Below are 16,143 nucleotides of genomic sequence, written 5' to 3'. Positions count from 1 at the left end.
ATCAGCCTATATTAAGGCTTGGACAATGATGTCCCGAGAAATTCATTTCTCTGCTAAATGATGGAGAGTAAAAGTCCTTTGATAAGGCAATTGTTCGATTAAAAATACATTGCTGTAGCTGGGACAGCATAAGTCCGATGTTATAAGTTAGATCATATGCTTGTCGATCTATGTCCGAAAGTAAAAGATTGGAGAAACCTGTCTCTATAGTTCTATTGTCTTGCTGTACTGGGACAGCTTGATATAAAGTTCAAAATTCTGCTAAGATCAGCCTTTATTAAGGCTTGGACAATGATGTCCCGAGAAATTCATTTCTCTGCTAAATGATGGAGAGTAAAAGTCCTTTGATAAGGCAATTGTTCGATTAAAAATACATTGCTGTAGCTGGGACAGCATAAGTCCGATGTTATAAGTTAGATCATATGCTTGTCGATCTATGTCCGAAAGTAAAAGATTGGAGAAACCTGTATCTATAGTTCTATTGTCTTGCTGTACTGGGACAGCTTGATATAAAGTTCAAAATTCTGCTAAGATCAGCCTATATTAAGGCTTGGACAATGATGTCCCGAGAAATTCATTTCTCTGCTAAATGATGGAGAGTAAAAGTCCTTTGATAAGGCAATTGTTCGATTAAAAATACATTGCTGTAGCTGGGACAGCATAAGTCCGATGTTATAAGTTAGATCATATGCTTGTCGATCTATGTCCGAAAGTAAAAGATTGGAGAAACCTGTCTCTATAGTTCTATTGTCTTGCTGTACTGGGACAGCTTGATATAAAGTTCAAAATTCTGCTAAGATCAGCCTTTATTAAGGCTTGGACAATGATGTCCTGAGAAATTCATTTCTCTGCTTAAAAGAAACAGTTCAATATTCTGCAAATTGATGGAGAATAAAAGTCCTTTGATAAGGCGATTGTCCGTTTGAAGAGGTATTGCTGTAGCTGGGACAGCATAGTCCTATGTTGCCTAACAAAAGCTAAGATCATATGCTTGTCGATCTATGTCCGTAAGTAAAAGATTGGAGAAACCAGTCTCTATAGTTCTATTGTCTTGCTGTACTGGGACAGCTTGATATAAAGTTCAAAATTCGGCTAAGATCAGTCTTTATTAATAAGGCTTGGACAATGATGTTCCGAGAATTTCAATTCTCTACTTAAACGATATAATTCAATATTCTGCAAAATGGAGAATAAAAGTCCTTGAATAAGGCAAATAGGCAATTAAAGATATATTGATGTAGCTGGGACATCATTCCGATTTGGCCTAACAAAAGCTAAGATCATATGCTTGTCGATCTATGTCTATAAGTAAAGGATTGTCTTGTTGTACTGGGACAGCTTGACATAAACTTCAAAATTCTGCAGCCTTTATTAAGGCTTGAACAATGATGTTCCGAGAATTTCAATTCTCTACTTAAAACGATACAATTCAATATTCTGCAAACTGATGGAGAATAAAAGTGCTTGAATAAGGCAATTGTCCGATTAAAGATGTATTGCTGCAGTTGGGACAGCATAGTCCGATGTTGCTTGTCAGAAGCTAAGGTCATATGCTTGTCGATCTATGTCCGTAAGTAAACGATTGGAGAAATCCATCTCTCTTTAGTTCTATTGTCTTGCTGTGCTGGGACAGCTTTATGAACTTCAAAATTCTGCAGCCTTTATTAAGGCTTGAACAATGATGTTCCGAGAATTTCAGTTCTCTACTTAAACGATACAATTCAATGCTCTGCAAACTGATGGAGAATAAAAGTCCTGAATTATCCGATTAAAGATATATTGATGTAGCTGGGACATCATTCCGATTTGGCCTAACAGAAGCTAAGATCATATGCTTGTCAATCTATGTCTGTAAGTAAAGGATTGTCTTGCTGTACTGGGACAGCTTGACATAAACTTCAAAATTCTGCAGCCTTTATTAAGGCTTGAACAATGATGTTCTGAGATATTCAATTCTCTGCTTAAAAGATACAGTTCAGTATTCTGCAAATTGATGGAGAATAAAAGTCCTTTAAAAAGGCAATTGTCCGATTAAATATATATTGCTGTAGCTGGGACAGCATAGTCCAATGTTGCCTGACTAAAGCTAGATCATATGCTTGTCGATTTATGTCCGTAAGTAAAGGATTGGAGAAATCAATCTCTATAGTTCGATTGTCAATTAAAAAGTTTGCTGTGGCTGGGGCAGCATAATAACATTCAATGTTCTGCTCGTAAGGATTGTCTAAAGACATCCCAAGAATGTGAAATTCAAACTTCTTTTGAACCTCTATTAAATACGGATGATACTTTATGAATTAAGTATTTAATTCTCTGAACCTGACGTCTGGGAGAGGAGGTATGTATTTCTTCTTTAACTAGATTCTTCTTATGTTTTGTAAGTTCTTTTTATGTTTATGTACAACTCTTACAAATCTTAGGTTATTGATGAATAAATCAGTTTCTCCTTGCCTTAATGTGTTCTAAGTTCTAACCACATCTTTACTGATTCATTCTTAACAGGGAAATAGAGGTTTTGCAGAAGATTCAACGTGTAGACTGTATCTTTCCCTTTTTTTATCAGTTGAGTGTCTCTTCCTTCATTTAAAACAAGGTATGATGATCTTAATAATTTCTTGATGGAGTTTGTAGCTCCTTGATTGATTACATCTTTTGATCACGCAGTCTTTTATAAATATTTATCCATCTTTTTAGCTTCAGAAGACCAAGAACTCCAGTGTGTGTACATGATTTTTCTCAGGTTCGACCTCTCTCCCTCAGTTTGAAATATTATACTGTTATTAGTTGTATCTGGATTGTTGTAGTAGTAAGGGTTGTGTGGGAGACTCTAGCATTTTGGTAACTTCTGGTGCACAACAGGATTAGCTGAACGAGCAGGTATATATTCGAATCCTATAACTGCTTGTTTATATTTTTGAGTCCTATATCTGCTTGTTTATTGGAGAGAATTTCAACTTATAAAAGAATTTTTCTCTTCAGTCCCTGTTGCAGCAACTTTTGTCTCCAAACAAGAAAGCTTTGGTTTCTCAGGTACGTCCTCTGTATATATATTGCTTTCGATATTCAATAGTATTAATTAGTTAGTGGTTGCATTTGGCTTTGTGTGTAGTAGCACGAGTTCGTCTGAGGTTTGAGTTCAAATACTATGGCGGTAGTCATGAATTATTTCTCATGATTGTTCAAGATCATATAGTTTCTTTTTGGCCTAACATCAATGAGTTTGTGACGAATTCTCTTTAGTTTTTATATTGAACTTGTAAAACTTAAAATAAACCACGGTTAGAGGCACTTACTGCTTACAATCCCTTGAATCTTTCTTCACATGCTTTGGCCTAACAAAATTTGCATTTACCATTTGCAGTAACCAAATTTGAAATTTTGTATGTCTTTCTTCACATATATCTGTCGCCTAACAAATTTATTACTTTATTTGCAGAAAAGAGAGAGAAAGTGTTATGTATGTGGGTAAGATGCTAGAGTTTGGTGGATAAATTGGAAATCTGACCCCTTTTCAAGCATGTAAGTATTTGAATATTGAATTTTATTTATGTCAGAGACTCTTAATCATATATCTGATATGGTTTTCAGTTTTAGTATTTGTTGATTTGCATTTGTTTAACTTTGTGGTAGGTAGCATGAGTTCGTTCTAAGGTTTGACACTTTGTAAGTTGTCATTTTATTCATCTTAAGGTCTTCTTGATGTTAAAGTATTTCTTTCATCCCCACATAGCGACTGATCAATCCCTTACTTTGTATGCCACTTTTGTAATGTGTAGCTTTTAAGTACCCTCAAGCTCTGAAAACAAGACAACTTAAGTTACAGAGAGGAGCAAAAAAAAACAGAGCAAGTAACCATTCTTCTTTCAGGTATGTCTGCAGACTCTTTCTTTTTAGTCTTCAGTTTTGCTCTTATAGTTTGAATTTATGTCTCTTTTTTTTTTTGTGCAGCAGCAGATTTATAGTCAATGTGGCTGTATCTCACAAACCAAAAGATTTTACATAGGTATGCAGGACCGAGAATACGCTATCGACGGAAAAGAAGTGATTATTGTTAAAGTATTTGAATATGTTATATAATATTTTTCAAATACTTTAACAATGTTCTCCTTGGATTCCTGCGATAGCCTGATCTCAGCCGACATCTTTAATATTCATGTATATATGCTTCTTTGATTCCTTTGCTTACATGCTCAACGTGTTTGCTCTTGTTTCCTTGTCTGCTTTTATTGCTTACTTCATTGTTTGCTTCCTTATTTGTTTCTTTGATTCCTCTGCTTAGTGTAGTACTTGTTTCCTTCTCTGCTTTTATTGCTTACTTCATTGTTTGCTTCCTTTGCTTAGTGTAATACTGTTTCTTTGCTTGTTTGATTCCTCTGCTTAGTGTATTACGTGTTTCTTTGCTTGTTTGATTACTCTGCTTAGTGCATTACTTGTTTCTTTGTTTCTTTGATTCCTCTGCTTAGTGCATTTAATTGATTCTTTTCTTTTATTTTTTGCTTCTTAGTTTTCTCGATTGCTTCCTTACATGCTTAACGTTGTTTATTTGATTCTTTAATTCATTTTCTTAATGCATTGCTTGTTTTTTTCTTTCCTTAATGTATTTGTTTGCTTCCTTGATTCCTCTGCGTTCTTCTTTCTTTGCTTGTTTTCTGTTTTGTTGTTGTCTAGGTGGATTGTTTGCTTTCGGAAACCAAACCTCAATTAAGCTACCACATCTTTGGCGCTAAACATAAACGCATTACACGAACACAAACACTACACATACACATAAACGCATTACGCAAACACATATACTAAACGTAAACATGCACACAAACGTAACTTTTGTGCTCACACTGATACAAACATCTAAAATACTAATACTTGAACAAAACTAAACACATTACACAAACAAACATCTAAAATGCTCACACTGGTACCGAAATCTTTCAAGTTGGAGGATCATGTGTGACTACTCTTGTTTCAGTCTTTCCTACTCGATCCAACTACTCTATTTTGGATTTTCAAATCGAAACTCAGCAATTCTTGAAAATGAACATTTATATTACGAAATTATTGAACAGATATTTTAATTCCATGTCAAATTTAGAAAATTGAGAAACAGAGTGTATTTCTGCCAGAAGTTGGAAATTTGGCTCGTTAAAGACCTAGGAAGCACGGAAGCTCCGTCCGTAGTCCGATTCCCGCTTCGGAAGCTAAAACGGAATCGGAAGCTTCAGGAAGCGCCCGGAAGCGTGGTGGAAGCGCGATTCCGAAAAAAAGGAAATCGGAAGCGTTTTGGAAGCTATGATTCCGTTTAGGAAGCGTTCTATTTTTATGCGATTCTGATTTTGGAATCGTTATTAAGGAAATATTTAGGAAGCGTGATATATTTTTTGTATTTCTTAATTAAATATGAAATTAGAAAACCCTAATTACTCTTTACTAAACAAGAGAATACCAATCGTGGCTAAATTTCGTCTTTGGCAAAACTCTTGTTGGGATTGACCCATTTGATTGGCCCTGCAAAAGAGAAAGCTAGGTTAGTGATGATGAAGAACAAGGAAGTTCTGAAGTAGAACAAGAAGAAGAAGTTGTCATGGTTGAAGAAGAAGAGAGGTCAACTAAAGAAGAAGAAGGAGTCAACGTAAAAAGAAGATGTGTTTTGAGTTAAGAGATGGAGTGGGCCTAAGTGGTTAAGGTGTGGCCCAACAGAAGAAAGGTGTTGTCTAATGGGTCTAACTAAAGCCCATTCGTAGAAGTAATTATAATGTCCAAGTATAACTAAGCGTTAAGTGAGTTGTTGAGAGTGTTTGCTAATGGTGATGAAAATGAAAAGGAAGACGATGGTCCAAATCTTTGACTTATGCGTTATGTTTTTTTTTTAATCTCTAATCAACTTAATTAAGTATTGGATCTCTTTTATTTAAGACAAGAGTTATTTAATCACATTTGAGTTATTTAATCACATTTGATTATATATATATATATATATATATATATATATATATATATATATATTACACGCTTCCAAAACGTACCCATATCATAAATTTTTGAAAAAATCGCTTCCACGTTTCCAAACGCTTCGCTTCCCCGCACCCGCTTCTGATTCCATGCAACTTAGTTAAAGACACATAACAAAATTAAGTACATATTTTACTCCCATAAAAAAGGTAATGAAAAACTATTACCAATTATTGAAATTTTTTGTCAATGATTATAATCGTTTTCAAAGTATTTCATTATCTATTGGGTAGAAGTTATAACAACCGACCAAGAACAACCAACTATTAATTACGTGAGCGTACATGTATATTGATATCATTCAAAGATCTTTCGTTTGGTATTTAGGATTAAGGGATTAATTATACATTGTTTTTGAACTTCTTGCAGAAACAAAACGATAATACTATAATAGTTAATATACTCATTCGAACAGGGCCCAAAATGGTGGTATTGGTCGATTTGAATCACTTAAACAACAATTCACAATTATAAATGACTTGTTATATGTTTGCATGTTGTACGTATTAGAATATGGTATCAGAGCCCGATCCACATATGTCCAACCCGATCCGACCCAAAGATGGTCCAATCATCGACAAAACCCAAAATTGATGTCGTCGATCTAAGTCCGAACATTCCGAGATTAATGGCCAAAGAGTCATCATCTCGAGGGAGCGTATTAGGACATAATGTCCCACACCGGAAGTTGAAAGGGATTTTAACTAATATATAAGGGATATGGGTCACTCCACTCATTGCCAATTGGTTTTGAGTTGGAAGCCCATATTCTAATAGTACATTGTCGTTAATTTTTGGATGTGTCAAATAATGAAAGTATATATACTAGTAGACGATATTAGCAAAGACAGAATTTGAAAATTCATATCAAAACGATATCTTATGATCAAGAAGAAAACTAGATCTTGATTCACCAAGAAGTGACAATCTCATACCCGATCAAAACAAGGAGAAAAAAAAAGAGAAGTAATGTTGCGTCAACTTGCAAGAAACAGTAGAGCAAACAATATAGGTATAGTATTCAATTTAATATACAGACAAAACAAAAACCTATTCAACGAATAAAAAACTTTGAGAAATTATAAGTGGGCCAAAGAAATCTTAAGGAATAGAGATGCGATTTTTTGTCCAAACAAAGCAAATCTAATGACTTATTACTTCGGGGTTGGACCCACAAGAAGATTTGATATATGTCTCACATTCTCTTCTTGTCTATATAAACACAATCGCACACTGTTCTCTAAAGTCTTCTTCTCTTCTTGTTTTACTCTTCAAGTCTCAAAAACTCTCTTTTCTAAATGAGACAAAAGGCTCACAGACACGGAAGAACAGTATCGCCTTGTGCCGGCTGTAAGCTTCTCCGGCGAAAATGTGTGAAAGATTGCGTCTTTGCTCCGTATTTTCCGGCCAAAGAGCCTTACAAGTTTGCCATTGTCCACAAGATTTTTGGTGCTAGTAATGTCAATAAGATGTTGCAGGTGAAAGTTCTCCCTTTGTTTAGATTTGGGATTTTAGCCACTTTTATTAAAAATGTTGTTGTATATATATATTATTCCCTTTTGGTCACGATATCTTTTTTCTTGTATATATTGCTGCATCCAAGTTTATAAACATTATGGTTTCTTTATTTTGTTTTTTTTTTCTTGTGGTCGTTCATGTTGTTAAACTCTTCAATTTGTTTGTCTTTTTGATTCTTGAAATTAACGTTTATATTAATTAGGGCTTTTGGATCTTGTCAATGTGATATTTGCTTTTTCTTAGATTTTTTGTTGTTTTTGGAAAGTATCGAAACCGCGTGTAAGAATAGTGAAGGAAGTCACTTTCTAGTTTTCTATCAAAAGTCTATATCGCATGTCACATTAAAAGGCAGAAATCATGACATTATTTCTTTTTATTTGTTATCTTATGAAAAATTATGACGCGGTGAATAATTAATCCATGTCTAAACGCGACGTCTTACTATTTTCTACTATTGAATATTACTATAAGATCATTGACAAAATCATTACAAACAAACAAACCATCATTTTATAAGCATGCATTTATTTATTACATAAACATCATGTAATAGTACATCATATAATCCATCACTAAAAGTTCCAAAATAACATCATCAATGATTTTTTTCAAGAGAATTAAACGCTAAAATAACATATTCCACTGTATACATAATTGCATGGTTTTCGTAAAAATTATAGAAATGCAACATCATTTCGTTATTTAGCGGATTAAAACCATTCATCTACTTTTCTTGCAATAATAACTATTTACATGTCTTTAAATAATAGAAATAAATATTATTAATATCCAAACCAAGTATACTAATTTAACGATCGTAGGAGCTGTCGGAGAACCACCGGAGCGACGCTGTTAATTCGATGGTGTACGAGGCCAACGCGAGGGTGCAAGATCCTGTATACGGATGTGTAGGGACAATTTCTTCGTTACACAGACAACTCGAGACTCTCCAAACTCAGCTTGCTTTCGCTCAGGCCGAGCTGATTCATATCAGGACGCTCCACCGTATCGACACAGAGCCGGCGCAAGATAAACTGGGGCCACAAGCCCAATATAATGTTTGGGCCGAACTATATTGTAAACAAAGGAAAAGAAATTAAAACAGGTAAAATGTGTTACAGTAAAGGTTCGAACTTGAGACCTTAGTAATATTTTCACATCTTTAAACCACTAGACTAAAGAGACTTTTATGTAAATGAGGCCGATTAAGAACTATATATTTTTGGGGCCACAAGCACATGCCTCACCAGCTTGTGTCTAGGGCCGGCTCTGTATCGACACCAAACCCCCACCGTACGCGGCGAGTACTGTTACTTTCCCGTCGAACAAAGACTTCTACAGTGACGTCGACATGGCTTTTGTGTATGAGGATGGTGCCAGAGACTCCCTTTGGTCATGCTAGCTTTAATTAGCACTATATCCTATCTTTGCGATGTTAAAAATAAATAAATGATAAGATATGTATATAATATGAACAAATTAAGTATACAATTAAATTAAAGTAGTTCTCTAGAATAGCAAGTAGCAACTAAAAGAATTAAGATTGTAAACTTTATTTCTGTCTGCCTTCTTTTGGTTTTTTTTTGGTTCTTAAAATAATTTTATGGAAGAAAAAAGAATAGAGAGGCATATTGATGTAAAAAATACATATAATGAGTTGATGCTATTCAAACAATAAAGTGAAAAGTATGTGTAGTAATAAAACAATAATGTCACATTGATATGATGTAAGGATAGATATACAACTTTTTGATATATTTTTGTATGAAATAATTTCTTAAATCTAGTATAGAGATAGTATATGTTACATATTGATATGTAGGTGTATTATACATACTTAAATTTATATAAAGATTCATTCAAAGCCAATTTCTAACAAAATGCATTAGGACCAAAGCGAGATATATTACAAGGGAGAAACACAACACTTCGCAAAACGAGATATTTCTTCTTCATTTTTTGTGTGAAACAAAAAACACTTAGCATGTTACTAAATCCCGTCGAGAATACACATACTTGATACTACAATGGTTAAGATCCTATCACGTTGGCCAGAATTCAAGATAACGGCTTATGAAAAAGTTCAACGCATGTTTCTGTTAAGGAGACCTTGGAAAGATAAATAGAGATCTTTGTTATCTCCCCCAAATATCTCATCTGCTTTCCTCAGAGTTTCCTGTCAAAAGCATCAACGTTTTTGAATCTGTAATCTGGACATACCGAAAGAAAAACTGGCACATGAACTACTACAAAATTTTACCTCTCGGGTTTGCTTCTGGGCGTTGAGCTCCTTGATGTTAGCTAAGAAGGAACTGAATTGTTCATAGGATAATCGGCTCCTGTGAATGATGGATGAAACAAAAAAAAAGATCAACAATTTGAGAGTCTGGTTAATCATAAAACTGACACTAGCTACTAGCTAGGCACAAGAGCTGAAGAGAAAAAGCCTCACCTGGCTTGCCGGAAAAATTCTTTACCATCCATCCGAGGTGTACGAGCTGGAAAAGAATTTTATATAGAGTATCTATGAGAGAATATACTTGAGTTTCACCAATTTTATACAAGTAACAATCGTTAAGATCCTATGAACCTGGGAGTGTGCGGTTGCGAGGAGGGGAATTAGCAGCCGATGATTGCTGACTTAACGGGTACCAGAGTGTTGCCTTTGTGGGAGAAACTGCACCTGATGTTCTTTTAGGAGAACCTGCTGCAGAATATCCTCGAGGAGATACACTTGTGGAGATGATCTTTGGTGTTGCGGTTGGGGTAAGACGTGGAGAGATGTATGGTGTCATGGAAAATTTGTTTCCAGTGTATTTTGAAGCTACAAAATAAAAACTCTTATTTATTCCCAAGTTGCAGCATAGAGATAGAATAGAAGTATAACACTGGATGGTTGATTCAATGTAACCTTCAACAATTGGATTGTTCAGGTCTGTAGATCCACTGTAAGCATGTTTTATTGAGTGTGCATTGGTCCTTTCATCTGCATGGTTGAAAGACAAATAGCTTACAGATAGACCAAAACAAGACATATCGTTTAATTGGGAATTGGATATTGATGCAGTACCTTTGGGAACTGACTGGTCGCAAGTCCTAATATCAACAGGTTCTGTTTGCTGTAAATAACAAATGGAGAAGAAGCACAGTTACATTCCCTAAAATCAGAGGTCAGAAGCGTGCAAGATAGAGAGCAATAGCAGGAAAAAAACAATAGGCTCTCGCTGGAGTGCATATAACATATAAAACAACAAAAGAATGTGCATAAACTACAAAAGCTTGAATCTCTTACCGGACCACTCTCATCGCTCAGGGATTTGATTAACTGCCGCTTGAACGTCTCCAACTAAAAATAAAAACATTAGCTGTTTTCTCCACTCAAAAATATATGATGTGAAACTCCTTTACAATACAAGCATAAAGCATCAGAAAACCAACAAAATTCTCACCTTAGCCAAATCACGGGTGAGTTTCGTTACAGTCTTTGCCAGTGAATCCTTCTCCTTGGTCAGGTTCATCTTTACCAGAAAAGGAAGACAGTTCATTAAAAAGAAAAAGAAAAGTCATGGATATAAAAGCAGAGGAAACCAAAAAAGTGTGACACCAGATGATTCGACTCTTGAGCAGATATTGAAGAGCATATCTACCATCTTAGGAATTCAAGCTGAATCCTTGAGCATCATACAGCTATCTAAACATATACCAAACACACAAAATTGTTCCCAAAATTTGAAATCCCCGTAAGTAACCTGTAACAACACCAAGAAGGTCCTGAATCTATACATACCAGTCAAGCCCGAGACTCTCTCTCCATTGTTAAGCAACTATCTCAGCAAACAAAACTAGCCAAATCTCGGAAGCTAAAATGCAAAAGTAACGGAGCCATAAAAGCAACAGAATTGGATAACGAAATGAAGCTCTTTTACTTACATTATCCTCGAGGACGACCTTCAATCTCGAATCAGCCTCGCGGCAGTCTCTCTCCAGGCGAGACGATTTCTCCTCAAGCTCACGGACAACACTTTCCTTCTCCAGAAGCTTCTGTCTCAATTCCACCACCTCAGAGTCCAGATTCGACACTCTTGAAGCTATCGCCATCGATGTAATCTTCCTTGCGAGATCCAGCTGCTCAAAAGGGTCCATCGGAATCACCGACAAAACCTCTTCGGGGAGCTCGAAATCTAGCTGGTCGTCTCCCATTTCTCCACCACAAGAATGCCCCTAAAATCTCCTTCGACGCCGGAGAATTTCACCGGAGATAACGTTCTATCTTCTATGGTGAGAAATTGAGCCCCAAATTTTGGAGATGACAAGCCCGAGAAGATTAGGGTTTTTAGCTCTGGAATTGTCCGATTGCCTGTAAGTTGTTGGAGAAGGGAAATCAAAAAGACAAAAGCCTTTACACTTGTCAATTTCTCATTGGCTACATATCTTTTTCCTGTCTCTATTTTGAATTTTTCTTGTTTGAATTTTAAGAATACACTTGTGATTACTTTTCCCTCCAAACCAGAGAAAAAAAAAAAAACACTACTTTTTATAATTTCTCAAAATTGTACATTTCATAAATAAAAACCAAGAAATAAATTTTAAAATGTTAGTGCCATTTTGGTCCTACATTCCAAAATGACAAATAATGACCTGAATTCGCATTTATTAATATGTCGTATTAAAATATTCCAAATTGGCTTGTTGGGTATTAAGTATAATATAGTAGTATAAGAAAATAATTTTTTCTAAAATTTAGAAATGCAATAATAAAGGTTTCAGTATTTTCTGGTTACGAGTTGAGATGTCTACATCTAAACAGTTTCGTTGAACAGAATCACCAGACACGTATTGAAATGCATATCAATTCGTATCTACGTATATTCAATTTCCTTTATTGTATAAACACATAACCGGTTTTTTCCGGTTTGCATTAATTATTCAGACGATTAAACCATCAATCAATCGGCTCTTAATCTCCTCCACTTAGGTTGTATCGCCTCGTATACCATCCAAACCGGACTATACTACCAAATCAATGAGAGACAACTATCAGCTTTGAGCATTTATTACATTGTTCGGACCACAGTGGTGTCGTCGAGTATGACTGATTGTCTGTGTGCGATTACACACACGTATACTATTATATATACACACATCTCGATGCGAAGAGAAAAACATCATCTTCTTGGATTTCTTTTGTTACTCGAAGAAAAAAAAAAAAAAAAGATGTATTGTCTTCAAGTTGCAGCATATCACTTGTTCTTCAACGCATCTCGAATATGTTATCTTCTTGCTCTGATTATATTTGTCTTTCTTAGATTCTTCGCTATTTTCCAGAATACTGAAGTGAATCAAGTCGTCGAGCCCAGAACGACGACGCTTTTGAGGTTTACTGATACAAAGGGAGATGTGAATGTAACTTTCTCTGGTGTTTTCTTAGAATCTGTAATCAAAGATATCACTGATAATCTTTTGTAGTTTATTTTGTATTATTTAATTATGTACTTATCGTTATATCTATAATTACCATGCTAAAAAAATTCCAGGCTCATCGCTTTTATACCTTTCTTTAATTACTTGATTATTTGATCTTTTAGAACTAAAATTTGAATACTAGGTTTAGACCGTAGCTTATAGAATAATGATTTGTGTTAGTTTGGTAGTCTGTCTGATATTGCTGGTTCGGAATCAAGTAACATGTAGGTTCGATCGTAGGAGGACCGAGGACGAAGAATAGGTTTTATTAGGTTTGATATCGTGAGTCGTGACTGTTCATATTACTTAGTTTATCAGGACTCTTACTAATTACTAAGACTGTGTTAGCAAGCTCGATCCTAGATAGACCGGTTTAAAAAAAAATACGGTAATTTTTTCTTTTCATAGTCCCCAAAAAATAGCCGCAAATTAATCACCAACTCATTTTCTTCTTGGCAACATTTATATTTTTAGTTTATTTATATATTTTAAATTCACATTTATTTAATTAGTGTATATGTATATAGTAGTTATTAACGTATTCATGAGTACAAAATGAATCCAGAAACTAGAGTCCGATTCAAAATATGATGGGCCTTCATTTTTGCCAAGGCCCAAAATAAATCGCAATTATTTGAGGCCGAACCGACAGGCCTCATGTGTTAGCTTTAAGGTTTTCTTCCGTCGGGTTTCAGTTTTTTTTTTTTTTTTTTTTTTTTTTTTGCTTTCGTGACGTCGGGTTTAAGATATTAACGACAAATAAATAATGAAAAAAAAAAATTAATAAGAAGGCTCCGTACTGGGGTAAGAGAAAAGAAGGACAGGCAGAGAGTTGGTGGGTCACACTCTGTATGAATAAATGACCGTACAACCAAACCCACCTGCCACTCTTTAATAGTACCTTTAAACACACGTCATTTTAAACTATTCTATTATTTTGATTTTCATTTTTAATAAATTTTTCTTTTCCATTAATTTTCTTCTCACTGAATTTGAACCCATCCATTTTCTACAAAATATCGCTTAATTTTTGTGTATTTATGGAAATGGTTAATGAAAAGTCGTACTGAAGAACATATACTTAATGGAATTATTAATATGTCGTTTCAGTTTGTTTTTTTCTGTAAACATGCCGTTTAGTTTATGAAATATCCACAAACGCATGGGGACAAGTGTGTCGTGAACAACTTGTTTAGTGACTCCCAAATTGGTCGATGTTTTGTTTCTGCCTCGATGTCTTTTTTATCCTTGTATCTATTTGAATTTTTTCTTCTAAGAAGAAATTACATTGTACGTTTGGAACATGCGAATAACGTTTAGGAGACAAGAAGTGCTCAAAACATTTATACTATCCAAAATGTATTTGTAATGTTGAGGAACTTATAAATTTTGTCGGCCAGATAAACTATAAAAATTAATAACATAAAACAAAATAAAATACGTTTAACAAATAACCAAGAAAAGTTATCATGAAAAAACTTCATTATAATGAAATAATCGACAAAAACGAAGGTCCCGCTTTCTCGATTGATATTTCATTTTTGTAAATTCTATTTGACTTCTTGGTCTTTGTGCAATCTAAAAGAATGTTGAACTTAAATTTAGCCGCAGATATTTCATCCAACCATTTGTAGTATATTGACCAAATTACTACAAAATCAGACAAAAAGACTCCAAATTTCTAGTAGAATAAATAAAATTGTTTGAATAATTTATCAAGTCTACTGAACCACCAACCACATATATAAGGGTTTCAAAAATTTCCTGTTTCTTTCATCTTTGACCACAATGATGTAAGAACAACTTGTTTAATCATACTCAAATTTGATTTTAATCAAAATCACGGACTATTTCAATTGATTGGTTTAAACTCCACTAGCTCAAATATAATAATTTATATTTTTGTAGCCAATATAATAATAAAAATATTTTCAAAACAGGTTTTTTTTGTGATAAAGTTTAGAGACATAGATACTAATAAAGTTTATTTGTAGTATAAAAAAAAACATTAATTACTAAAAAAAAAGTAAATTTTCTCGGGCTGTTGTACCCGGCAAGTACTGCATATGTACTCTCTCCTCAATGCTCTCGTCATAGTCTTTCCATGTCTTCTCTCTATATATAGTATATTACTTAACTCTTTCTCACTCTCTCTCTCTAATTTTGAAATATATCTCTCATTAGTTTAAACCGCCGGAGACAAAAAAAAAAATGAAGCATCTCATCCGTCGCCTCTCTAAAGTCGCCGACTCATCCTCCGAATTCTCCATCCGCCGTTCCACCTCATCCTTCCGCAACCGTCGCGGTCATCACCGTCTCCACGCGCCGCCGCCTCAGTGGTCAATTTATCCGGCGAGAAGAGTCAACACCGTCCCCGCCGGTCACGTACCTGTCTACGTTGGCGAAGAGATGGAGAGGTTCGTGGTTAGCGCGGAGCTTATGAACCATCCGATTTTCGTCGGTTTGCTTAACCGATCCGCTCAAGAATACGGTTACGCTCAGAAAGGAGTTCTTCATATCCCCTGCCACGTCCTCGTGTTCGAGCGCGTGGTGGAAACGCTCCGGCTGGGAGCATTCGAAGAGTCCGGTGAGGTACAGGATTTCGTGGCTTCGTTGCTCTCCGGTGATGAATTGATACCTGAAACTACAGAGTAGCTTTTCAAGAATAATAATCCAAATCGGCGATTTGATATTTTCTCCTTTTTTTTTTTTTTTTCGTTTTTTATTTTACGATTTTGTAAATACACACCAGTTTTTTTTTTTTTTACTTCTTCTATATTTGGTTACTTTAATCTCTGTTTTAGCCGATCAAGAAACATAATTTTCGTATAGTAATCAAATCAAATCGAATATGAAACTGCAGAAATTGAAACGCTGTTTTTGGCCGCCAATAAAAAAAGTAGAAAACAAAAGAAACGTGCGTCCCACACGTTTCATGTACCGTTTGGTTTAAGAATCAGATTAGCTCAATTTCGAAACTGCACGTTTTGGTTATATAAGATTATAAGTCATAATTGTACAAACATTTACCAAGAAACGTACGAGTTGGGACAATTTGGTCTAGTGATTAAGCTTGCAAGTTTTTAACAATAATTGGAAATCTGTTTGTCCTAAACTAATGAGACGTCACCACGAAAGGAAAACTAATTGTTTATA

General features: G+C 34.9%; 4 protein-coding genes across 21 annotated transcripts in view; 3 read left to right on the top strand and 1 right to left on the bottom strand.

Annotated features, from left to right (window-relative positions):
• Nucleotides 1-9,105, top strand: part of LOC9326233 (LOB domain-containing protein 3) — an 11,125-nt gene extending 2,020 nt beyond the window's left edge. The window contains exons 1-11 of one of the 18 annotated variants that reach the window (XM_021013451.1): nucleotides 7-2,338; nucleotides 2,503-2,562; nucleotides 2,695-2,877; nucleotides 2,980-3,030; nucleotides 3,437-3,519; nucleotides 3,631-3,663; nucleotides 3,777-3,867; nucleotides 3,949-4,003; nucleotides 7,283-7,484; nucleotides 8,346-8,529; nucleotides 8,796-9,105. In XM_021013451.1, the coding sequence (XP_020869110.1) occupies nucleotides 7,305-7,484; nucleotides 8,346-8,529; nucleotides 8,796-8,926 (495 nt within the window). In that variant the 5' untranslated portion in view covers nucleotides 7-2,338; nucleotides 2,503-2,562; nucleotides 2,695-2,877; ... (4 more) ...; nucleotides 3,949-4,003; nucleotides 7,283-7,304 and the 3' untranslated portion in view covers nucleotides 8,927-9,105. Of the gene's footprint in view, nucleotides 1-6; nucleotides 2,339-2,502; nucleotides 2,594-2,664; nucleotides 2,878-2,979; nucleotides 3,031-3,436; nucleotides 3,520-3,630; nucleotides 3,664-3,776; nucleotides 3,868-3,948; nucleotides 4,186-5,120; nucleotides 5,838-7,282; nucleotides 7,485-8,345; nucleotides 8,530-8,795 lie in introns of those variants that run through there. The other 17 variants (XM_021013452.1, XM_021013450.1, XM_021013449.1 and 14 more) reach the window with 17 other exon arrangements.
• A 238-nt stretch (nucleotides 9,106-9,343) lies between these two features.
• Nucleotides 9,344-12,000, bottom strand: LOC9328976 (uncharacterized protein At4g15545). The gene is made up of 9 exons (XM_021014833.1): nucleotides 11,455-12,000; nucleotides 10,974-11,042; nucleotides 10,817-10,870; nucleotides 10,595-10,643; nucleotides 10,436-10,510; nucleotides 10,115-10,348; nucleotides 9,977-10,022; nucleotides 9,785-9,863; nucleotides 9,344-9,700 (listed from the first exon to the last, which is right to left on the bottom strand). Exons 1-9 carry the CDS (start codon nucleotides 11,722-11,724, stop codon nucleotides 9,608-9,610), a joined length of 969 nt encoding a protein of 322 aa, XP_020870492.1. The 5' UTR covers nucleotides 11,725-12,000; the 3' UTR covers nucleotides 9,344-9,607.
• A 606-nt stretch (nucleotides 12,001-12,606) lies between these two features.
• Nucleotides 12,607-13,063, top strand: LOC9328975. The gene has a single exon (XM_002892867.2). The coding sequence runs from the start codon at nucleotides 12,613-12,615 to the stop codon at nucleotides 12,988-12,990; it is 378 nt and encodes a 125-aa protein (XP_002892913.2). The 5' UTR covers nucleotides 12,607-12,612; the 3' UTR covers nucleotides 12,991-13,063.
• Nucleotides 13,064-14,960: 1,897 nt separating this feature from the next.
• LOC9326232 (auxin-responsive protein SAUR41) lies at nucleotides 14,961-15,863 on the top strand. The gene has a single exon (XM_021010352.1). It carries the CDS (start codon nucleotides 15,199-15,201, stop codon nucleotides 15,640-15,642), a length of 444 nt encoding a protein of 147 aa, XP_020866011.1. The 5' UTR covers nucleotides 14,961-15,198; the 3' UTR covers nucleotides 15,643-15,863.
• The last annotated feature ends 280 nt before the right edge of the window (nucleotides 15,864-16,143 follow it).

Source organism: Arabidopsis lyrata (genome assembly GCF_000004255.2).
Source record: "Arabidopsis lyrata subsp. lyrata unplaced genomic scaffold ARALYscaffold_1, whole genome shotgun sequence".
In the NCBI taxonomy this organism is placed as follows: domain Eukaryota; kingdom Viridiplantae; phylum Streptophyta; class Magnoliopsida; order Brassicales; family Brassicaceae; genus Arabidopsis; species Arabidopsis lyrata.
The sequence above is the reverse complement of the archived record's forward strand: the minus strand, read 5'-3'. Positions and strand labels throughout refer to the sequence as shown.